General features: G+C 40.2%; 1 protein-coding gene across 20 annotated transcripts in view; it reads left to right on the forward strand.

The window, feature by feature from the left end:
* The window catches only part of LOC124308652 (uncharacterized), a 179,474-nt gene extending 159,075 nt beyond the window's left edge, over positions 1 to 20,399 (forward strand). For 2 of the 20 annotated variants that reach the window (XM_046771539.1, XM_046771552.1), the window contains 17 exons: positions 224 to 562; positions 1,318 to 1,584; positions 1,698 to 2,054; positions 2,703 to 2,963; positions 3,298 to 3,315; positions 3,802 to 3,822; positions 4,387 to 4,407; positions 4,968 to 4,988; positions 5,625 to 5,768; positions 9,780 to 9,816; positions 11,750 to 12,159; positions 13,160 to 13,291; positions 13,960 to 14,081; positions 15,308 to 15,850; positions 16,580 to 17,160; positions 18,669 to 18,720; positions 19,623 to 20,399. In XM_046771539.1, the coding sequence (XP_046627495.1) occupies positions 224 to 562; positions 1,318 to 1,584; positions 1,698 to 2,054; positions 2,703 to 2,963; positions 3,298 to 3,315; positions 3,802 to 3,822; positions 4,387 to 4,407; positions 4,968 to 4,988; positions 5,625 to 5,768; positions 9,780 to 9,816; positions 11,750 to 12,159; positions 13,160 to 13,291; positions 13,960 to 14,081; positions 15,308 to 15,850; positions 16,580 to 17,160; positions 18,669 to 18,720; positions 19,623 to 19,805 (3,509 nt within the window). In that variant the 3' untranslated portion in view covers positions 19,806 to 20,399. Of the gene's footprint in view, positions 1 to 223; positions 563 to 1,317; positions 1,585 to 1,697; positions 2,055 to 2,702; positions 2,964 to 3,297; positions 3,316 to 3,801; positions 3,823 to 4,386; positions 4,408 to 4,967; positions 4,989 to 5,624; positions 5,769 to 9,779; positions 9,817 to 11,749; positions 12,160 to 13,159; positions 13,292 to 13,959; positions 14,082 to 15,307; positions 15,851 to 16,215; positions 16,271 to 16,579; positions 17,386 to 18,668; positions 18,729 to 19,622 lie in introns of those variants that run through there. The other 18 variants (XM_046771545.1, XM_046771560.1, XM_046771541.1 and 15 more) reach the window with 17 other exon arrangements.
* Positions 20,400 to 25,406: the final 5,007 nt, after the last annotated feature.

Consider the following 25,406-nt stretch of genomic DNA (forward strand, 5'->3'; position numbering starts at 1 on the left):
ATCAATTAAAGTCACTTCAAGTCACATGAAGTCGTTTGAAGTCACTTGAAATTACTTCAAATCATGAAGTCACTTGAAGTCCTGTGCAGTTACGAAGTTGGGTGTGTACCCAAGTTCAGTTCAATGACCAGACGTCGATTGTCCACCAACTCCTATTTTTCACATCCTTGGCCTCTTCTGCTTCCGATTCCCATTCGAACTTCACGCCCCATCTTACCTCCAGATAAACCCGTGGTTGAGGTATCAACCGATCCTCCTGACGCTGTCAACGAGGCCGACAGACTGAACGTCTCTCTGAAATGCGAAGTTCGGGATGGAAACCCGACGATCCTCACCGCTGTTCAGTGGTTCCTGGACGGTGATCTCCTCAAAGAACTGCCAGAGTGCGTTAGCAACTCAACGCCTTCCACCATGGACGTATCTTCGACCTTTTGCGACATTGACCCGAGCAAGCTGCTCCTCGAAGTCGTCGGCAGGTCTTTTCACGGAAATTATTCCTGCAAGGGAAGAAACGACGCCGGCTGGGGACCCACCTCCGAAAGCAAAGCTGTTGTTGTCTATTGTAAGTCGACAGTAATTGATAGGGAATATTTCTTGGAGACAGCGGCTGAATTTTTAACTGACAGAAAATTTAAAAAAAAATTTTTGAAATTCTTATCAAAGTTCGATTATTATTCAATTACGATAACGTAGAAATACACGAGGTTGAGATTAGTATAACGTTAATACTTTGCAAAATGTTGATTGAAAAATCAGTACCATTTTGTGATTTTAGATTGATTTTGAAGGAGCTAAATTTTTTCTCATTATCGTTGAATGAAATTCAAACAGTCTTTCGGTGAGAATTAAGAATATTTCTTTTGAGTGGATCATTTTCATATTGACAGAGTTACGAACTTAATCCTGATAAAAATCCTGAACTTACCAAAATTTTACATATTAAAGCTTCAGTAATTGAGCTTTCTAAAAATTTCACAAATATTGTTGTTTGGAACATGGAAAATTTGATCATTAACTTGACTTGACGTTAAAAATTTGATCCGAAAGAAATATTTTTCCAATGCATCCCAAGTGAATTTTACGATGAATCGAATTTCAAACCACATTCAAGCGTCTTATTCATTTAAAGAATTGTGGAATTTGATGTTAAAGTATTTCGTTGGAAAAAAAAATTATAAATAAGCAGTGAGCAACGATTGAAATTTCAGAAATATGACCTCTTGATTATAATTTCTGTCGATGATAGTTCAGGTATTCACGAAGTCACTATACTGACAAAAATTCCTTTTCAAAAAATTCTCTCCTCCTTACGATTAGACAAACCGGGTCCAGCTTCGATATCGTACGAGCCAAAGGAAGTGGTGAAAAGGGATCGGCTGAAGCTAACGTGTTCAGTGGTGGACACGGGTCGGCCAGAAGTAACGGGTTACAAATGGATGCGGGGACAGCACCGTCTCTCCGACGAGAACAAATCGGTCTTGGATATAAAATCGGCTGACCTCGAGACCCAGGCGAACTTCACTTGTTGGGCATACAACGAGGCAGGAGACGGAGACCCGGCGACGGTTTTCGTCCAAGTTTTCGGTGAGTAAATACCAATTTGTTAATTAAACATCGGCGGTTATCTCGAGTTTCACGAACCACCGTCGTTGAGTCGCGATTATTCCCTTGTTGATTCGCATTCCCTTTCATTCCAGCGCCCCCCGCCTTTGTGAGAAAGCTACCCCCTTATACGGGGGTCGTTTATGACACCCAGAAAGCTAGCATATACTGTTCGGTCGAGTGCGTTCCTCTGTGCAATATATCCTGGAGCAAGGACGACGTCCCGATGAACTTCACCGACAACAAACAGTACTTTGTGAAAAACACCTATCACGATCCTGACCCGAAGACCAACGACTTTCAGAGCATTCAATCGGAGCTCATTTGGAACCTTTCCTGGTGGCCGAGTGGTAAGCTCGACCGGTTCGATGACAATGGGAAATTCACTTGCGAAAGCACTCCGAACACCATCGGACCCGGCGTCAAGAGCACGACCCATTTCCACGTTGAATGTAAGCACGGATATGCCTTCCGTTTTTTAATACTTCGGTACCATCTCTGACAAGAAGCAAAAATAGTATTCACCCAATCGTGTGAAACACCTCTTTCAAAAACGTTATCAACTTTGGTTCTCCAAAAATTTTATCTCGTTGTACAGAAATTCTAAGAAATCGATTTCCGAGGGTAGTTTTAACCCCTTCAACGGCCAAATGGGGACGTGAAAATTAATGTGCGACTGACGGTTTTTCATGAATTACAACATATCACGGATGAAAGAAAATCGGTGAGGTACATCTCGGATAGGTACTTTTCGCGTGAGATCATCGAGATACCGAGCATCATTGAATTGACGAGGTTTTTACTTCGACCGTATATTCACGTTGATCGACATCAGTCGCTGTAGCATTCGAAGCTTTGTTCGGTCGTTCTTTTTGTTCCCTACTATCGATAATCCGGACGCATACCACGCTTGAAACGAAACCGCGAATCGAAGACAAAAGGAACGAGAAGATCGATCCCCTTTACATGGAATACCAGCGGGAGGGTGGCTCCCCGCAAAGCAAATCATCGCTTACTCATAGCGGCCTTATTTGATCACTCAAGAATGTTTTGATCTTATTCCAATGGCGAATGGGAACCAAACATCCTTTACGTTTCAGTTCCCCCGGAGAACATCAACGTTTCGCAAAAGGCCGTCAATGTTTCTTTCAACCAGACTCCGGAGGCGGTTACTTGCTTCGCGATTGCCCACCCTGAGCCGTCTTTTAGGTGGTACAGGGAGGGATCCAACGACACGATAAGTGAAAACAATGTACTCTCATTCTCCCACGGCTTGTCTGAACGAAACACCGGCAACTACATATGCGAGGCTTCGAACCGGCATGGATTGCAAAAAATCGTCACGCACATCAACGTCCAAAGTAAGTTCCGCGGTGTTGGAAGCATGCCCAGTATCTTCTTTTTTTTCTTAGGACATCAACAAAGTCTAGGAAGGTTCTCTTTTGGCTTGAATAGCTTTGGGAACGTATTTCGATTCCTGTAAAAAAATTAGCCAAAGGAGTCGATGCGTAATTTTGAAAAGAAAAAGATAGCTTTCATTCATCGTTTAATATTTTTAACAGTTTAAACGGAGGTTCAGGATTCATTTGGTCATAAACAACGCGATTTCTTTTCTTCCGTAATAATGCTTCAAATTTTCAATAATGACTCTAACCGTCTCGATACATTTCTTACAACCCTTCCATGTTTCAGCAGCCCGCAATGGAAGCCAGAGTAAGTTTGACGAAAATTGTCAAATCTTAGTGAAACCATTGTTCACGCATATCGATCGATTCAAACTTCTTTGATTCGGCTTCGCGCAAAAATATTTAACCTTTTGGCTAGGTTGTGATTCATGATTTCACCTTTCTAATAATTCTACTGGAGATTGATGATACCATACATTTAGTGAACAGTTTTAGCAAGATTCTTGAATTTAATCACAAAAATCAGCCGAAGAGATTATCAATGATTCTGAAGTGGTTACATTACGGGATTTTCCTTATTTTCCATTTTCAGAAGAGAATTGCGTCATAAAATTTGTCTCACTGTACATTGATCTTGGGTTCTGTTCGTTAGATCTCGTTTTTTAGTTTCAATTATTATCATTACACCTGGTAGATCTTGATCACCTGATTTATCTTCTTCCCAAATGCTTTAAATTCTCAATCACGACGTGAACCGTTTGGAGACATTTTTTACAACCCTTCCATGTTTCAGCAGCCCGCAATGGAAGTCACAGTAAGTTTGACGAAGGGTTAAAAACTTTAGACACAAAATTGTTACGCATATCGATAGATTAAAATTTCTGTGATTCAGCTTTGGAAAAGAAACAATAATGATAATTTTTCGACCGGTTTATCCATTGACTTAATTTTTTTAATAATAATACTCGAAGTTGAGGATTCATTTGGTGTAAAGGTATATCCTGATCTACTAAGAGTCTTCGAACAAACGAAATTGATTAAATGAAGGTTGAAAAGCTTTGCTTGAATTCAGTCGGGTAGAATTAAAATCACAAGAATGAAAAAAAGAGATCATGAATAATTCTGAGAAGGTAAAATTAAGGAATTTTCGATTTTTTTTTTCAATCTCAGAAATGAATTGCTATTCGTGACGTTGAACTCACAGTGAATCGATTTTAAGTCTGATTCATTAGACCGCGTTTTTGAGTTTCAAAAGTGTGATCATCATGCCTGACATATCCTTGATCATCCGATTTCTTTCCTTCCTAAATGCCTTAAATTCTTAATCATTATAACTGAAATATCTCGAGACATTTCTTACAATTCTCCCGTGTTTCAGCAGCCCGCGATGGAAGTCACAGTAAGTTTGAAGCAAAGTATCAAATTTAAGTGAAAATATTTCAACACTTATTTGATCACATAAAACTTCTGCGATTCAACTTTGAAAAAGCACCAAAAATGAAAAAATTGCAATTTATTAACAAATATAATTCATGGTATTAATTTTTTCTTAATTCCATTGGAGTTTAATGATTCATTTGTTGTACAATCTGGACCGAGAAGAGTCTTAAAATAAGCGAAATCGATCAACTGAAGATTCAAAAGCTTTGCTTGAATTCGCGCGAGTAGAATTTGATTAAAGGAATCAGAGTAAGAGATCATCGGTAATTTTTAAACGGTTACATCACTGAATTTTCAATTTCATTTTCTTTCTCAGAAGAGAATCGCTTCATGAAGTTTAACTCACAGTGTATCGATTTCCGATTTTATTCATTACGCCGCATTTTCGTTTTAAAAAACTTGATCCTTACGCCTCATAGATCCTTGATTAGCCAATTTCTTTCTTTCCCAAATCCTTCAAATTCTTAATTATTACCTGAATCGTCTCGAGACATTTCTTACAACCCTTCCATGTTTCAGCAGCCCGCGATGGAGGCCATAGTAAGTTAAAAAAACGACAGAAATTATTTTTGTACATTCCGATGACGCGATTGAATCAATAATTACGTGGAAAATATTTCAACGGCATGAATTTGCTTTCGACACTTTTTCCATATTTTTCACCCCTGTCTCGTTTTAATAACTGATTATCAGCGTCGTTAATTATCCGGCACTAAATTGGCTCGGCCCATTTTCCGCGTCGTTTTACACCGAGCAATTATTAGTCTCGTTATATCGAACAATAATTATTTCACACACAAGCGTACAGTAATTTATAAATACGCTGACCGAGATAAAACGTAATATACAAAACACACAGACTGGCGTCACGAATGATTAATTGTTTATAATTTGACTATCCATTAGCCTGTTACAATTATTGATACAGCTTAAATAAACAGCGAGCATGCAAAAACAAGCAAGCAAGCATCCGGCGTAATTTCGGACCTGTAACAGTCTGTCAACGAATTCCTTAACTCGCGAATTTAAATTCCGAAATGACGCAACAAAAATAAATCGCGAGAGAAACATTGCAGGAAATCAATCCGATTACCATGAATAATTTGTTTCCTTTCTTTCATAATATAATTCTAACGGACCACAAGCCTTTCAAATAATTCTTTAAAAATTCTACAGGTGAAACCGTACAAGTACCGTGGTGGAACAAATTCGATCTTCTTCTGATCATAATAATCGTCGCCGTTGTCATCATTCTGGCTATCATAATCATCTGGATAGTAATCTACCTAATTTGTCGACGCAAGCGGAACCAAGCAAAGCGTGAGTACAAAATTCAAATAATTACGCATTTGAAATTCATGAAACACAAAAATAGAAAAAAAAAATTAGCTTACAAGCTGTTCGAAGTCGCGTTATTTGCATGCCTTTGAAATCGCGAAACCGAATTCCCCCTTCACTGGGTATTGTGCAAAAAATTTTGTCGCCTTTCTACTTTATGCGCCTAAAATGATCACTGACATTGAAGCAGCTGAAAAAAACATTCATTTTCCCGAGCTACAAATCTCTGTTCAATGAAAAATGAATCGAGCATAATTCATACCGATAAAATAAAGAAAGAATAAAAAAAAATTCAGTTCCTCAAAAAATCTTTGGTATATTCGAACGAAGAAGAAATTCGGTGAATGCAACGTAGTTTAGGGCAGGCGTCACACAGGAGTGAGAAACACGGTATTAATGCGATTTAAAAAATTGCACAACAGCGTCGCAGATTTTGTCTCGTATATTTTTTTAAACTTCACACCCGTTGCGAGCCGTTTTTGTTGTTTTTTTTTTTTTTTCTTCTCTTCTCCATCTTCCAGCATGTCTTCTCGCGTTTCGCGAGTTCCTTCCTCCTCCTACTAGCAGCGTGTAGATTTTTCTCAATGTTCGGGCGGGATGCTAATAATTTTAGTGAAAAAAGCCCCGAAGGGAAAGGCACTGTGCCTTATGCCTTCAGGTAGGTATAGCAGTGCTCACAGTGTGACACAGAGCAATATCGCCGGCTCCGACAAGGCAGTCAATTTGTCATCCTGTCAGATATTACTTACCGGGAATCGAAAAACACTCGGGATGCAGGAACCGAGAGAGAGAGAGAGAGAGAAGGATGACGACAAGCGTGGAGCGCGAGGCGGAAGCGGAAAAGGGAAAGCTACAGTTTTCAAATTACTTTACCCGATATGCAGCAGCCCCACTTTCCCGAAACGTGCAGTTCCGACTGTTTTTCACCGGGCGTGTTTTCAGCATTTTTTTTTTGTTTTCTTTCTTTCTTTACTCTCTCCGGAATCCATTTTCAAAATTGAAAATTAAATCTCACCGAAAAGCGGGAATGTAAGGATTTTTTTTCTCTCTCGATACTGCATTCGATTCTTCTCTGAATCGTCTTGCTTTTACCGAATGTGTACGTCCAGAGTCTTAATCAAATGTTAGGAAACGAGAAAAAACCGTATCAAAAAATTTCCCAGCATCACTCTGTTGGAGATGATCATGTGTTAAATCATAAAATGTTTTGAAAGGATTCGGCGTGTAATTTATTACATGATTCACCCTGTAAATTCGATAAAAAAAAATATATGTAAGAAATCATATAATATATTACAAAAACAGCAATCATCAGATATACTAGATCGAAATTCATACAGTTCACTGTATATTTGATTATATGATTTTTGGTCTGGTATATTTGATGATTTGTGCTTTTGTAATTTATTGTGTGATTTCTTATATGTTGTATCGAATTTGCAAAATAATTCATATAAAAATTTACATGATTTCATACATGAACATGCTCGATAGTGCAAGATAGAATCGAGAATATCAGACTTTAAGCATTTTCAACCCTAGAACGATAAAGTTATTTTTTTTACCTATTTCGGTAACGGGGGGGGGGGGGGGGGGGAGGAAACCCCCCAATCTTGTAAACTTCATCTCTCGAGTACATAATATCATTAAGGGCTCTACGGCGTCTCAATTTCTTCGTTATTTAATGAAGAATCACGTGGGACAAAAACTTTTTTTCTGCGTTCCGAAAAATTATTAAAAAATTATTAAACGAAAGACGACACCGTAATTTTCTCAACCCCCGTTGTCGTTCAAGGGTAAAATGTTCGGATTACAAAACCTAACTCCAAATCATTCATATCTTTCCTCGTATCATTCGAATTTACCGCAGAGACAAACTTTCATCGCCTAACAAATACGTTGTTAAACTCGTGCAGGTATCAAAAATCGAAAAAGTTAGCGAATTATCGATGGAGTTCTTTTTTCAGATTTCCCAACCTTCCATTCATACCGTCAGTTCCATTAATCCATAAATTCGCCTCGAAAGGATATTTTCGTGGGTTGTTAGCTTCGATGAAGGACGAAATCAGATCGTCGCGAGGGTAGTTCGTAAATGAGTATAGATATGGGTAAACGATAGCGCGTGATCTAGGATCGCGGATAACTAGGCTCGATGATAAATCACGGGAAGGGCTGGCGATAAATCGGCGAGGAGTCCGACGGTTTCAACCAGAGATATATTTCACCGAGCTCATTGTGATTCGAGTCGCAATGACGCTAATTGTAAGATTTGTATGCGACCAGCGAATGATCGCAAACCGTAGCATATGACTGGTGTTTAACGTCAGACTAATGCCTTGGGTATGCTAATCCGATAGGTGCCCCTCGCTATAAAGCAGTTGCTTGGGGGTAATCAGGCGTGAATATACGAGGCAGATATAAAAGCTTTCCCCACCGCCTGGGAATCCCCTTCGTACTCGAGTATATTCGCATATATATATACATATATATCATATATACCGCGAAATACATACTCGCGGTGCAATAGGAGGACGAAAATGTAGGAAAAATAAGGAACCGTCCGCTTTTCACCAAATCGTTCCTTTCTTTTCGTTTCCACATTCTTTTCTTTTTTTCCTTCACCCCTGCTTTCAACTTATCCCCCCCCCCCCCCCTTTTCTTCGTCATTCCTATTCTCAGGCCGCAGAAGATGTGTATATTCCACTTTTAAAGTGGGGAAGTGCAAGAACGAAACGAGAGAGAGAGAATAAATTCACAAAAAAAAAAAAAAAAAACTGAAAAAAAGGAAGAAAAAACACAGGAAGAGACGGAAAGAAGGGAAAAGTTACCACATAATTTGCTGTGACAAAGTATACAGCTCTACATGTTATTTCTGCTCATTTATTTCCGTTCCTTTAGCTTCCTATATTTTCTTCTTCTTTTTTTTCTTTTTTTTTTTTTTGTTTTAGCATATTTTGTAACCGTGAAATGAAAAATTTGGTAAAATTTATATTGCACAAAATATAACGGCATACGAAATATGACCAATTTGATTTTTCTTTCTCTCTTCTCTCTCCTTCTGTTTCAAATATATTTATATACCGTGTTTCCACAGCGTGACGGATTTTGCCGGGCTTAATCTGCATGCTGCCTGACTTTGTTATATTCATATATATATATATATATATATATATATATATATGCGTTTCGAAAATTGATCGTTATATTGTGTTGTTCAAGTAATTTTGAACAAAAGGAGATATTGAATTGGGATGAGTGATGAAATTAGAAACGAGAATAGGATTATATATTGTAAATTGTTGTGTTTGAATTTTTCATCCAAACTCCGAAACGCAGGCATTTTGTAATTTCTGTTTTTCTTTCCTCTGACGGGAGTTTTTGCACCTTAAGCTATCAAGTACGTTGAGTTTTTTTTTTTTTTATGTATTTAATGTCACCTGCAATACTTGATCGAAAATGTTCGAAAGGAAAACAACGAAAACGAGAGATGGGAATTAGAAGACAGAGAGAAAACCGCAGATAAATGAAATCGTTGTTACGTCAATATCATTGGTTTTCTTCTGTTTTCCGTAACGTGTAGATATATACATAAATATATTATATATATATATAATCATACATATATTATATATATATATATATATATATATATATATATATATATACGAGTATGTATACTCATGATATTGAGCATGTGACCGTGCATTTTTGCTTCAACATTAAAAGTACGGAGAGTCTGAACCTCGGTGGATGTGTTCCTTCGCTTCTACTCTGTTTGAAACTTCTATACGTCTGCAGAGTTTTGAAGACGTCGTGAAACTTTTAAATTCACTTTTTGAGCTTTTGAAAAGCCGGGCTTAGAGGAGTACGCGTCACGTGACTCCGTGACTTTTAACGTTGCAGCATAACGATGCGGAATTAGCAAACATCACTAACACGAACTTATTTGTTTCTGTTTCGCTTTTTGATTTGGACTTACTAAACAAAATACAGACAATAACCGGGTCGTCGAGATGGAGGAACGCGATCGGTAAGTATATCTGTAATATAAATCTTACCTATTATATAACTTGAATTACAATTCCACGTGTTTATGATTTTCGCTCCTCGTATATAATTACTAAAACCATTCATAGAACTCTTGTTCGATAGCCAAAATTGTACACGTAGACTCTTGATGGATATCTTTTTTTTTCCGCAACAAGTTACTTTCATCTCGCCATTAGCTTTCCTACCTTTCGCTTATAAGTAGCTTTTTCCCTAGGCATTTGTCAAAACAAGGAATAATCAAAACCAAGAATCCGGTGAAAATTTACCGATTCTTGTTCCTAAAAAACAATGCGGACTTAAATTTGCTCGCTGTTTATTGTTCAGACAGACGGAGTGTGTCCCCGCCTACAAGTTCTGCGTTTCCCCGTTGTGCATGATCCGTGATTTTGAATTGTTGAGGGGATTTCGAACCACCGAACGATGATCTTGAAAGTTATGCGAATTTTCAAGCTCACCAGACCCGATCTACTCAATATTGAATATATCAATCGGAAGGCACCTTGAAACGAAAACTTGAATCCTGTCCTCGAAAGCGGTTTAACAATCCGCAATTATCTTTGAAACAGTGCTTGGATTGATTCAGAGCTTTGAGAATGGAAGCGAAAAAACTTTCTTCGAATCTCGACGATTTCGTTTTTTCTTTCAAGCATCGAAATGGGCGGTTCTTAGGATCTTTATGTCAAATCATGAATTTTCCACATCGTCTGTCCAGGCTGTCGACTGTGAACTTGACCTATCCAACTATGCTTAATTCTTGTCAAACTTGCATGAAGCTGCGTCGATATTTTTAACCTGATCACCTTGTGTACCGGCTGTATATGTGAACGTCTATATATTTATAGTGTAATAAATGTCAAGCACGCATGAGTACTCTTGCAAAATCTGTTAACTTATCTAGACCGTGTCAGTAAATCGTTCAGGATCGTGAATTCTCTTTGAATCGCTCACTTCGCGCATCCACGATGTGAGAATGATTCCGATTTGAATCAGTTGAGCAATTCTTTCGCAACAACATCAGTTTTCTAGTCCCTGAACGACTTACTCACCTTACACCTCGGGGTTTTCAACTTTAGTTGGTTGCGGAAGGTAAGCGGTATTTCCTAATCTTCTTCGACTAAATTTATTGCCATTACGCTATGTGCCCCGTATTATCATAAACCCAGACGCAATCCTGATGACAAAATTCCTTCCCCCCTCTGCCAAGCTCGTTACTTTGAAATGTTCAAAATTCCCGTCACAGCACCCCGTAATCATTGGTGGTGATCAAGGCAAGAATTTTGTTAATTAAGATTGTTCTGAAATCAGAAAACGAAAGCTAATATAAATGGAAGTAGGAGAAACCGCGCGAAAAAAGTGAAAAAATCTAGCGCAGCAGCCGCCGGTTGCCCGTGTTTCCTTGTAGATTCGATGTTGGACGCCGGATTAGAGCGGAGATGTTCTTGATCCGTGAACCATGAAATGAAACGACTTGGACCCATCCATGTCCCACGTAGAGTGTCCCGTTCCAATTTTCTCTTTGTATCCTTGTAGTAGATCTCCTTTTGTCCCTATCCCAAGTAAAAGAACTAAAAGCAAACAGAGAGACCTGACCACAAACAAACGGGATGAAAATCGCGGGACCAACCAATTCGATTGAAGGCATTGGTCAGCGATTGGCTTTCTTCTAAACCCACTGACCAGACGAGAAGAGAAGAGAAAAACCCGGACACGTCTGTGGTGGTGGTGGTGGTGTTGCTGCTTTCTCGATGATTGGCCGAATCGAATCCCACCACGGAACGACGTCCGTTCTGAAATATGAGGCGAATTATACATCAGGCCTGAGACTCTCGACGTTGGTCCCGCGACTCCTGGTCCCCGTTCCCGGATCCTGAGCCTCGGTGAATCCCGTGTAACACCCTGACGTGCCCTGACAGCCCTGACAGAGGAGCGCCCAGCCAGGCAGCAGCGACAGCTTCACACCCAACGCCAGCACCTAGATGGCCTCTAAAGCCCGGCGTTCTCGTGCACATTAATCGTTCGCACAGCCTCCGTTCCGGGCTGAGCACTCGGCTGGACCTGCAGTCCCGGGTGGCTGGTTCTCGCCCCGTTTCTTCGTGTCTAGAGAGCGACTCCGAAGGGAGATCCGTCCTTCACGAGGCCGTTCACACCGTCGCGAGAACGCCGGTCCGCGCCTACAGGCGATCGAAAGACACACGAAGAGCCCTCAGCATGTCGAATGTCCACGAAGACGGCATGCTTGCCAGGGCGAACAGGATTCGAGCCATGTTTGGAGCTCAGTTTAAAGACTCCGATACCTTTCCGGGAATCTCCAGAGACAAGACAGGTGAGCTTGGTTGTTGTTTTCGTCTTCGGACGATATTCAGTAGTCCTGATTGGGCCTGATGTACTTGACCATACACTCTCAAGGTACACGAGTTCGGGGTATCCCCGACCGATATCTTTGCAACTCGTGTATGTTGTAGAACATTGAAAACTGAACGACACGGAAAAACGGTTTAAAGGGGTAAAAATGACTCCCAAAGATGGAGACCCAATGAACTGGTTTCTCAGTTTTTAATGGAAGTGCTTGTTGTATAAATTTGAAGGAAACCAACGGTAAAATGTTTCATGTATCGATAGAAACATTTCAGCGTTGGGTTCGTTCACATGTATCAAGAGCATGAAGAAATCACCGCGTTGATTGCCCATTTTTGAGGGTCGTTTTCAATCCTTCAAACCGTTTTTCTACCCATACAAAAAAAAAAAAAAAAATACCGAGCCTTTGGTTTTCAATGTTCTACAACATACATGAGTTGCTGTGAATTCGAGATGGACGCAAAACTGGTGTTCCTCGTTAGTGACAAGTTCGCATCGATTGAAGTCTAGTCAGTTAAAACCATGAGAGTACGTTTAAAGCTTTGCGAAGTTCTTGACTTCAATACAAAGGTGCACAAGATCACGCATATAGTGTTTTATAACACAGCAGATTAAAATTTGTCATCACAGACTGATTCACCGATACTGAAGAAATTTCATATTAACGTTAAACGGTTTAGAAAATACGTACAAAGAACTATTTCAAAAGAGTTTTTGTAGTTGAAATATCACAAAACGTGAGATCAATCATGTACCGGAAAGAAAAAGAACAATTCCGCACCAGGACGGTGAGAATTCACGCCACTGTGGGCATGAGCGACAAGCGGCGAAAAAGGACGGATAAGAATTTGTTGTAGCGTGTATAAAGGAATAAGGTCTCGTAGCGGAGTGGGCAAAGCTAGCAGCGGAATGCGCATGGTGAGAGCTTTACGTGTTGTGACAGTATTCGTGTTATGTGTTTCCTTTAGCCGTGACTTACAAGAGAATAGTACCACCACGTCAACGGGTCTCGTGCGAGGTGGCGGTGACGTCGTTGTCGGGAACGACATGCCCGAATTACGAGGCCAGCGTATCTCGCAAGCGTAAGAAGCCTGGAGCAGGTAAAGTACCCGCTTATCATGTTTATATATGCACACTTTTTTTACGACACAACCTTACACACATAAGGCCCTCCATAGGTCGTAGACTCATAGACAACACGCGTGATGCTACGCCTCGGCGCACGTCGTGGAACACCGAAGGGACGAAGACGAAGAAGCTTGAGTTCGTTATCTTCGAGTCCCTTTCGTGCACCTCGGGCGTTGCTGCTTCCCTGTCATGTTAGGTTCACACGGTTTATACGAATTGATAACACTATATATATCATATATATATAAATAAATATGCGAATGTCAGATTGTTAGTCGTGCTGATCGATAAACACCACGCTGTCATTGCAGCATGCAGCACCAAGGCTTACCGAAAGCTTCGAATGCTAGCTTTCGATCGATTCGCCGAACACCACCGCATCACAAATAGCGTCGTCAAATTTTCATCCCATTTATAATTTACTTATATATTTTTTTTTTCTCTTCTTCTTTTTCGTTATACGCAAAAGTGTTCAGAAATTTCAACACCGATGATACGAAGAAATAAAGAACTTTACATTAGCACAATTATTTGAAAAATGATTTTCTTTGTTGTTTGTTTTTCATTAATCTCCTCTGTATCACCAATATCGCAATGATTTTCCGAATGATGAGACCTTGTCTTTCTTTCATAATTACAGATCCAACTCAAGCAGCGAATAATAACCACGTCGGCAGCGTCTCGGAGGGTCTGCCGGATCCGGAAATGAAGACCTTTTACGAGAACCTACCCTTCCACGGAATACAGACACCTCCGAACAAGGTTTGTCCTCTTTAACGTCTACCGATCGTTCACAGTAAATGTCACTCAAGTTCATTTATCGTGCCTCGTCTATTTGCCGAGCGGCAATTATCCGACGCGACGTACGTGTCATTCGTGCCGTTTCGGGAGCTTTAATTGTTACGCTTTAAACAGCCAGCCAGTCAGCCGGCCAAGTGTCAGTCGTGAAACCGCCGGCTTTTCACTGGGAGTTCGTTAATTCGTTGTGCTTTTTTTTAAGCGTCGAATTTCTCATCACGCGATACTTTGTAAAAAGGTAAAAAATAGATGAAATCCTCTAAGTCGTAATCCGCAAAGAATCAGTCATCCAATGTTTATCGAGGATGAGCTTTGACGGGAAATTTCGTATCGGAGATTTACTACGTATGGGAAATGACGCGGAAATAATTATGAGCCACTTAACAGCGTCGCGATGTGGAAAGCGGTTGGTGGGAATAATTTCTTCAAATGATCTCCGATTCGTCGGAGCCGAGGAACCGTCGCTCAAGTCCTAATGACTCAATTTAACTCCGTCGGCAGTGATAATAGAATCCAGTGCTATTAACGCTAGATATATTACAATTATCTACCTCGCGACCCGAATCAATTTGAGAGACGTGATATGGAAGGAAACGCAGAGATGGAAATGCCCTCGCCCAGTTCACCGCTTCAACCACCTTCAGACATTCGACAGTCTCCGATTCCGGGAGCCGGCAAGCGCGGAATAATCGTATTACAAGGACTGCGAGATTGGTGGAGCGAGGGTCGCTCACCATCCGTATAAGACCGCGCACCATAGCCCGTTAATGTTAATATCCTACCCTTCCAACGGGCTCTTCCACCGCCGTGAATTCCGCCGATTGCTTCCTACCGGGATGAAAATCCTCCGAGTCCCAATACGAGGAGATCAAAGAATGAGATAATTTTTTTCCCAATCCCAACCGAAAGCCGGAGCGCATCGCGACTGACACGTAGCTTCGCTTAACCCAGTGATCAGAATCTGGTGAGTATGCGATGTTCCCGGAATGCTTGTAATTGTCGTCGTGTAGCAAAAACCTCGATCGCCGTTCGATGTGATGGTCTGACATAAAGGCCTTCTTCGGGGATCGAGATAACGCTCAATCCTCAGCTATGATCCTCGAAGACGGCTTTGATCAGTGCCAAGGTCGCAGCTTCACTACGCCCGATAACCTTAGCGCGCATGCTCTTTTGCGCCCGATGTGTTTTAGTTGATTTCTCCTAAGTTTGCCCGATCTTCGCCTTTGCATGGCACATTGCACTCGACCACGTCATCGCCGGCTTCCTCGAGGCCGGCAAGTCGGCCACCTAGTCGTTCAGCGAGTATTTGCGGCGGAAGTTCCGGATACGGATCGACCAGAAGTCATTTAGGCCCTCACTACAGTCCGCACAACATGCCAAGGAGCAACTCGCCCGAGCCAAAGTACAACTCGCTCAAACCACGCCGAAGAAAGCACAAACACGCGCAGTTCTACTCGCTCCGATTGTGCAGACGGCATCAAAACACCCATCATAACTACCAGCTCTATGCTGTTCCCATTCGGAAGAATTGCCTGCACAAGTCTGGGTCCGTCGAAGAAATTACGGACGCTCATATCACAGGCTTCGCCACCGTTTCGAACGAGGATTCGAAAACCGTCGCACCTCCGGTTCCAGCGCCAAGGACAAGACGTGTCACAGACCCCTCGCAACACACTTACCAAAACGTTCCTCCACCTGTTTTTCCACAAAACTCGGCAACTAAAAACGTCAAGGTTTGTCGCCAGCCGCTAATTCACTCGCATGATTTCCTCGGCGTGCTCGCCAAGGTCGTGACGTTCCTTAATCTATGAGAGAAAAATTGCCCTTGTCCAGTCGGTGAAGGAAATTCAATGAGAAGTTGGTCTCGTTCGACCTTGTAAGAACGTCGCGGCTACCGGCGAGAGCTCAAGGACACTCATCGCATGAACAATACGCACTCGTAGACGCTCGCACTATACCCCGATCACCCAGAATGCACCACCCAGAGCCCTCGAAAATCCCGAGACAAGGGAGACCGCCGAGGCCCAGTTGTTCCCAGCTACACGCCATACGCCCTTCTCCAACTTCTAATTGGATATCGTATGTTTTCCCTGTCAAGCTGGACTCGGGCATCTATATAGCGACCGCCCTCGTGCATGTCGGCCATGCCGCAAGTAAGTTTTGGTTTAAGGGACACAGACACCACACTAACAGCAGTTGCCCGGGCTAGTCTCGTCGTTTAGCTCTAAAGCCAATCACTCTCGCCAGCACTCTGTTGACTGCCCGCAACATCTGTCTCCTTGAAGACAAGACGTGTAATTGTCTCGGTCCTTCACGCGTCGTTGTCAAAGAAACGTCTGCTCCCCTTTATAACTAACACTGACACTAACGTAGCGAATTACCCCCAAACCGTAACTCGTTTCTCCCCACCTATTACTAACAATCTGAATGTCCGCTCGAAGAACTAACCGTGCCTGTTCCAGACCGCCAACCTATACAACTACCAAGAACACTACCAGCAGCACGAGCAAGAGCTGCAGCAGTACGGCTACCCAGTGGCCAGCAGCAGCTCGAACCAACTAACCCTTCCACTAACGCGTAGCCTTCACCACTCGTCAGTAGTGAGTCCCAGTCCCATGCAGACAACGACGACTACGAACTCGGTGCACCTGAATCACCGTCATTCGTTTCCACGCGCCCTGATCCACGGGGACATGGAGATGGACCTGGTGCACGACCACCAGCCACGGCAAGGGGGACGCCGGCACGAGCGTCGGAAATACCGGAAGCACGGCAACGACCGTAAGCAGAAGCAACAGCAGCAGCAGCAGCAACAGCAAAGGCGACAGGACCCCCGAAGGACCGAGTCGCCTTACACCTTCTCCCGGGAGACGGGTTTCAACCAGATATCGCAGGAGCCTCGGAGCGGTAGCGGGAGCAGGGAGGGTACCTACAAGATATCCTACCCCCATTACTACGAGGACTCTATCACCGAGTGCCCCCTGGACTACCCGTCCTACGAGGGAGTCCCCCGGGAGCACAGGGAGCGAGAAGTCGTTGATAGGTACTCAAATAGTAACAGTAGTCTTCGGTACGCTGATCATCATCACCCAAATCCATCCGCTCGCGGGCGTAGCAAGAACAATAAGGCCAATGGCAAGCCCGCCAAGACCAAGAGGCACTCGACCGCCTCCAGGGAACCCCAGACTCGGTCACCGTCCGCGCCGCCCGCAACCCAGTACCCTGAACTCCAGTTCCGAGACGTCGGTCAGGAGATCGACGTCTGAAGGTAGGTACGGCATCGCGATCCGCTTGCGGCTATTTTGCCGCCTCTCTGCACTCCCGGTACCCTCCGCTCCCCGTCAACATCACTGAACCTTTGTAAAATTGGAACGCGCACTGGTCGAAAATCGACGTGCCGAGAGAGATAGATGAAAGTGGTGATACGGGTGCGAGTAAAGATAACAAAATGTCAATATTTCGACTGACCTTTACATTGACTCTCGCTAGTTCGAATGGCCAAATTTCCGCGTAGCAAACGATTCCGAAACGTCGAGTTCAGCAGGGTAGAATTTCCGATGGTCGAAATTTCGAATGGTTGGAACTCCATGTATGTACGAAGGTTAGTAACGTTTGGAGTTTTGACCCTTTGGATCTTCAACTTATTCGGTGTTTTGACCGTTCGGAGTATTGACCATTAGGTACATCTATACTTCAAAACTTGACGTTTTATAATAATGGCCAATCTGAGCTTCGACACTTGGTAATTCGGATTCACTTCTAGTACCTCAATCTATATCCATGCCTTGTCTGTTATATCTATGCACACAACTCCAAGGAGTATTTTAGAATCTCTGTCGTTACTACTCTTGGTATACCTACACGATACCCTCTCTCTTACGGAATCGCGCGTTCCAATCGTAGTATGGTTCAGTGGTGTTACCCACCCTGCAATTCTTCAGGCGGCCCCGCTGCCCTTCAGTCTGCACTATCGTCCTAGCCAGAAGCCGCGTTCGGGGACCTCCAAGTATGCCTAAAGTTCAAGGTCAGTGGTTGTTCCTCGATTTTCCGCGTCTTTGACCCTCTCATTATCTCGAGTTGTCTCTTCACTTTCCAAGACTCGTCGAGTCGGTCTTTCACCGTGCGATTATGCGTCGTTCTCTTCCATTCCCGAAATTCATCCCTCTCGCCCATCTTCCTGCGGACCTCGCCGTTTGAAATCACGCGTTCCACTTCCGAACCCGGATCCCTCGCAGGCGTAGCGTACGCGCGAACACGACACCAAGAGGAGAGTTATGCTCAAAAGCCCCGATACAAAGCCGCTGTCATTGTCCCGCACAATGGTCCGGCCATCTATTAGAATTTTACGCCATACGGGCTCGGCCTGCACACAAGTTTGTTAAGTCGTAGGCATGCCGATCTCACATGCTTACGCGCACTTTGTGTCTCGTATACCTTCTACAAATACCCGTTCATGCATATAAGACACAATGTAGGTATACACCATCCACCGTCCCGCAGCCACCATCGTACGCACAACAATGACCATTGTGTTTCACTGTTTGTTCGTAGGAGGGCCCGAAGGCAAAGAGCGATACCTACATTTTCTAGAAGAAATTCTTCGGTAATTAGGTAAATCCTATCATTACTACGTAATTTTTTATTTATTTTTTTATCTCTATCTCTCTTTTTTTATCCATCCTAGCCAACTGTCATACTGCATTATTCATTTGTTATACCTCTTATTACAAACATACAATCGAGACATTGTACTATTCTCGCTATTTGTAGCAATCGGATTAACTCGTTGTGCTGCATAGCTGCGTTGTGTTCCCGAGGCTTTTGGGCTAACCGCACGTTATTTCGCACATATATAATGTATGAATATACAGTACGTTACGTTTCTCATGAACCTACTGCAGAAAGTGCACCATCACTGGTCATAATTGCCTGTAATACGCTACGCCAGCACTCATCCCACTGAATCCATACGTACAAGCAATAACTTAACAGTCGAGTTTCCCACACATAAAGCAATCGAGTCGCACGTCCATACTCAGTTTGGAAACCCGCGGGTCCATTAAACGTCTATAAACTGGCAACAGCCAAGTGTGAGCTTCGCTTTTCTTCGCTGTTTGTTCCGTTGAAGTTTGCCGTCGCTTAACGATCAGCAGAACCATTGGACAATCGATACTTCTAATATTTCATCATTTTTCTCAACACTCTCTCTTACAGTGTACACTGATCAGGTAAAATATGTCCGCTGTCATGCCATCATTAACTGTAATATCCTTGCCGAGAGTTAGGCCGCCTATTTTATTTACCATTTTACGCTTTATGTGCGTCTATATGTACGTATGTGTGTCTCTTGTGCAATAATTTTTCTTACGATACTATGATGTATATACTACGAGAGAAAATTTATCCCTGATTTATATAAATATCTCTGTGCTACGGGGAAAATTCAAGACAATCCAAATGACTGTTATTCTCTTTTTTTTTTCTCCATCTTCGTGAAAAATCCAGCCCTACAGACCGGAGTTCTCGGACTTGGACTACGCCGATGTAGACTATCGTTCCTACGGGCCTATAAACTACAAAGCTGCCAGCATCGCTCTCCTCCAGAAACAAAAACAGCCCCAACAGCTCCAGCAGCGTCCTTCGATGTACGGTCCTCTACACAATCAGGACAACGAGGAGCTTCTGTAACGATTTTGAAGTCTTCAGGATCAAGGATCAAGGGAGTGATGGGGATTTCAACGAGGAATACGAAGACCGGTATGAAGATGCCTATTGTACATACATATATATTTATTTATGTACCGTGACGAGTCAATGTCTCGATTCGCGCAATATGGAGGCACGCATCATATTATATATATGTATATGGGATCAACTAACGTACCTTCTCTCTATGTATAATAAAAAACCCCCGATACCGTGGCACGCGCGAAGAGTACAGTTGGAAAAAGAAAAATTCGTAGAAAAGAAAAAAACGATTATACAAAGATCGGGTCGCCAGAGTTTTTACTGAATTTCCATCATCTTTTCACGATCGTTTATTGATTTGAAAAAAAGAAACCCTTTTCCCGTTTTTCAAACTCATGAGAGCTGCTCGTGAATCATACCCTGCAGCTTATGCTCGGTGAACTGGTAGAATATCGTTAGATAAACACTGGCTATAAATATTATAATATCTTGAAATAGAATGGTAATAATAACATCAATATGCGAATAGCCTATCCATACCCTATACATGTATACATAATAAACGCGTGTATATAAACATGTTGTGTGCACAAAGAAAAAAAAAATAACAATGATATAAATAATAATAATAATAATAATAATAATAATAATAATAATAATAATAATAATAATAATAATAATAATAATAATAATAATAATAATAATAATAATAATAATAATAATAATAATAATAATAATAGTAATAATGAACGATTAAATTTAGAACTTATATATTGTACAGAATTCGTGATATTTTAACGACTTAATTAATAATTACACGCGTGACGTACTTACGCAACGTACGTAGGCGTTGATACGAATATCAAAAGCATTAAATAATCGATCCCCTTGCTGCCCCCCCCCCCCACCCCACCCCTACCCCTCATCATACTTGTCATTGAAATTAAGTCGCGAGGTTAAGAAGAAATCTACGGAGGTCATATGTGACGACGATTATAGAAATTAAAAGAAAAAAAAAAGTTTATGTATCATTGTTACATTAATATATTAATTATCCTAATTATAATATATCGGTTAATCGTCATGTAAAATTATGAATATCGCATGAAAATCAGACGATCAGCGATATATATATATATATATATATATACATATATGTAATATAAGAATTGTTACATTACATATTGATAGGTACATTATATTTGAAAAAAGAGACAAGAGAAAATGGAAAAGAAATGAGGAGAAAACAAGCAAAGTAAAATATCAAATTGACACGTGACGCCCGCCCCTCTTTTTGCCAATTCAAACAGCATGCGCTCTGCTGCAAGTCTCGACATATCTTGACGAATATAACATTACATTATATTATACGAGAGTTGAAGAAAGAAGAGAGAAAATGAAATTTATAAAATTGCGTGTATAGGATAAGAACGGAAACCGTGCTTTTATTTCCTGTTATTAATTGTTATAGGAATCAGATTCGCAATTTCTTTAATAAGGCGAAGGAAGAAGGTAAAAAAAAAATTCTTCCATCACATTTTTATCCTCGAAACGAGCCCCTCATTAATTTGGAAGATGATGAGAGAGAGAGAGAGAGAAAGAGAGAGAAGAAAAAAAGAAAAAAACAAATTTATAATACCATTTAATATTTTTGGCATATTTATTAATCTCTCGTTGTTGTTCTTGTTGTTGTGATCTTCCGTCCATGAAACGAAGGTGAGTAATAAAAACGTTACGGATTAGCTGTATATAGGCGTATAACTCGATTGAATTAATTGGAATTCATTTTACCTGCGATAATGAGAAATGTCGAGTCTTGCGTGTATGCTGCGTTAAATATTACATTTTCTCTTATAACAGACGCGATGAATATCTTAGTTATTTATCAAAGCTCTCATATGCGCTATATCGATTATTATACTTACTGTGTACTCTTCTATCTATTCGCCGGTTGTAAACAGGGTAAAGTATAAAATAAAAATTAGAATACCAAAAATGAATAGAAACAAAAACAAGGAAAGAAAACAAAAAAAAAAAAAAAAAAAAGAAAAACGAATAAACGAGAAATAAAAATAACGAATATAAAAATCGTTGTCGCATTAGATATTCTATCACGTTACCGTGACTATTATTCGTACTTGTTAGAGGGCTTAGCCAGGGTGTTGTTTAACAAGGAAAATGCATCGTCGTCTATCGAGGGGCGGCGTTCAACAACGAAATGCTATTACGATTAAAGAGGGCTGGCTCTCGCAATCAAGGCAGCCATTACAAGGACCGGCGTGATATATTTTCGATATCGTTTAATAATCTACGTATAATTAGCACGTTTCGTAGATAAAAAAAAAAAAAAAACAATCATTCGTTTTTCTCATCGCCGGACAAATTTTCAAATTTATAGTTGACGGTATCCATTGTTATTATTATAGATTTGCGCAAATTGACTCACTTGAATATATTACGCTCGATTGCGTTACTACTGGATTTTCATTCGTTCGTTTTGGAAAATGACTTTGTGAATTTTTTTTTGTTCGTATTGTAAAACCGGTCGTTAAGCCAGTAAATAAATTTACAAATTACCAGACGTGTCTCTTGTTATTGATCTACTCTAGTTGTAAAACCGAATGTAAAGGAAGAAAAAAAAATACTCATATCAATAAGATTGTAAAACACCTAAAACACACACACAATCATGAATATAAACGATGTATTAAGCCTATAAAAATTATACGCTCATGTAATTTTTGTTATTAAAAAAAATGGATTGCCTTGTTCGGTGAGTAATTTCGGGGACTCAAAGATCTAGGTTCATTGAATCCGCCCAGATACTTGCCGAACGACGGATCCTTCATCTTGCCATACGCTGCATTTATATTTGAATGCTTGTTGTCATTATTAACATTGTTAGAAGGAAAAAAAAATGGGAATCTAGAACGAAAAAAAAAAAACAATCTTGGTTGCTTTGAAAATGGATAATTTGTTTTTGTACATGTGTTATACGTATAAATATGTATTATATACAGTCGTTATGTTCTTTTTTATTTTTACCACTTTAGTTTATTTATTCTTGTCACGATAATTATCGATTGTCATAGTTTTTTTTTTGAATTTTTTTTTTTTTTTTGCGAGTGATGTGTCGGTCATATTTACGCGCCCACTCAGAAGTCTTACCCCAACACACATTCAAACGTTCCTCATATAATATAAAAGGCTATAACGAAACTGAGAAGCGTGCGTAGCAAAGTGTAAGTCCATAAATAAACTAACTATTATGTAAATGTAAAATGTACGCGTGCCAAACACTAACATATAATTTTTCATAGCGTATTGAATAACTTCGCGATTTTCACGTGAGAAAAGATCATTTTTCTTGACACCTCCGTCGACAAAAAAAAATTTAAGAAAAATATCGGATCGGGAGTGGAAAAATCATACGATCTTATCGCGTTAATCGCTTGAAGCCCTTATTATCATGTGACACCGAATTATAGATTACGTTTAAGTGATTGCAAGTAAAAACCTGATAAATTTCATTTCCTTCTTTGTTATTCTCTATCAAGGAATGTCTAGTTTTTTTTTTTTTTTTTTTTTCAAACATACGCTATTATTATTGTGGTATTTCCGTCGCTTCGGTAAAAGAAAGAAAAAGAAAAATAGAAAGATATACAAAGAACAGTACAAAAGAACGAAACACTTGGAGCAAAAAAAAAAAAAGAAAGAGAAAAAATTCACCCCAAACGTCTTCATCCGTTCTTACAAACATGAAAAGGGCAGTTTTTCCCCCAATTGCTAATGATCGCTTCATATGATAATAATGTAAATTAAAGGTAAAAACAAAGGTATACATGCATGTATCAAAATGAAATACGAATAATCGAGAAGAGGTTCGAAGGAAAGAAAAAAAAATAAATAAATAAATAAACAGAGAATATAAATCAATGACGTACCTTAAGCAATATCTGTCAAAAAGAATAAAACGAGCAGTGTTTAAAGAAAGTTTTGGGTGTTAATCGCGATAAACATATTTCTTCAATCTTTGTATTATTCATTTAATCACGTAAGTTGAAAAGTCCGTTACCCGCAAAAGCGGCTTGACGGATGATCATTGTACGTAAAATGGGAGCCAGGAAACAGGGCTAGCAAATCGCAATTCTACTGCCGCCGTTAGAATCCGGATCGATCCTGCAATGGATCTACGGGGCCACTCCGTGTGTCGAAACGATCGTTATACATCTCTGTCCGTTTGGTAATCCGTTACAGTCTCTCCTCAATAACCATGCGTTATCTGGTGCGTAAAGTTGCGACCAGTTTCGGATACCTACCCGGATCTATAAGGAGGAGGCAACGCGCAACGTTGCGTGCGATCCTTCGTCTTATCCTTAGTCCTGCCTACGTGTCACGTCTTCGTGTCCTCCCCCGCCCCACATTTTCTATTTCCGTTATCGACGTCTCGGTATTTGGTAATTCCGAGGATATCGTGAATTGTGACAACTTGCACACCTCGTCGATTTTCCCACAATTCTTTCGATTTCTTACTTCATTCTTTTTTTCATCGTTAAAAATGTGGGGGAACCTGTTTTTTTTTCCTACTTTAACCTTCTTAAGCTTTGCACCATTAATTAACGTATTAATTTGATGACGGTGAAACGATGCATTGATGTTAAGTTGTTATGATTAATTGGAAAAACATTTAGACTTCACGTTCCGATAACCCAAAAATTTGCTATCGAAGGTGATATTCGATCGAAATAGTGACCGTGCAAATTTGATACAAGGTTTTGTTATTTTTTTTTTTTTTTGCAATTACAACGATATTTAAACCGTTATCGAGACGACACCCATTTTGTTAGAATTTTCTTTTGACCATAAGAAATGAAATTTGAATGAATTGTTCTTAAAGAGCAAGTCGTTTGCAACAAATCGCATAATTCATTGAGGTTCGATATTTTTTTTTGGTTGTTTTTACGTTTGTTTTTCTTGAAGATCATTAAATTTTACTTTATGTTTTTCTTTACATTTCGATAATTTTGTTGACAAAATTTTAATGAACGCCAACAACAATCTTTGAGCCCGCTTGGTCATTTGATGTGTAATCTCTAGCCCGTTTTGTAAATCGTTTTTCAATGCAGCAAATGAGAGAAGGATATGGAGAAATAGAAAGAAAAAGAAGAGAAGAAACGTAAGAGGAAGAAAAGAAGTTTCATAAATATTTGATATTATTGAAAACAAGCAATCTCTATTAATTATTATCGTTATAAGTTCACAAGTATTTTTGTATAGATATCATCGCAGTGAACGTAACATATTATATAATATATATATACCTAATATATGATATGATTAAGATATAGGTATATGTATAATAATGAACCCCCGCCTGTATATCACGAAAAATATTGTATACCTACATACATACATATATATATATGTATACATGTAACTGAAGTTATATTATTATATTATATATGAAAAAAAATAAAAAGATATTCGAAGAGATGTAAATAAATGTTTTCGATGAATTTTAGCTAATGATCATTGGATGTATGATTTGTTTTATTAAGGCATCTAATGATTCCAGATCGAGAGAGAAACATTTTAATTTTC

The sequence above is a fragment of the Neodiprion virginianus genome, chromosome 7, assembly GCF_021901495.1.
Source record: "Neodiprion virginianus isolate iyNeoVirg1 chromosome 7, iyNeoVirg1.1, whole genome shotgun sequence".
NCBI classification, from domain to species: Eukaryota; Metazoa; Arthropoda; class Insecta; order Hymenoptera; family Diprionidae; genus Neodiprion; species Neodiprion virginianus.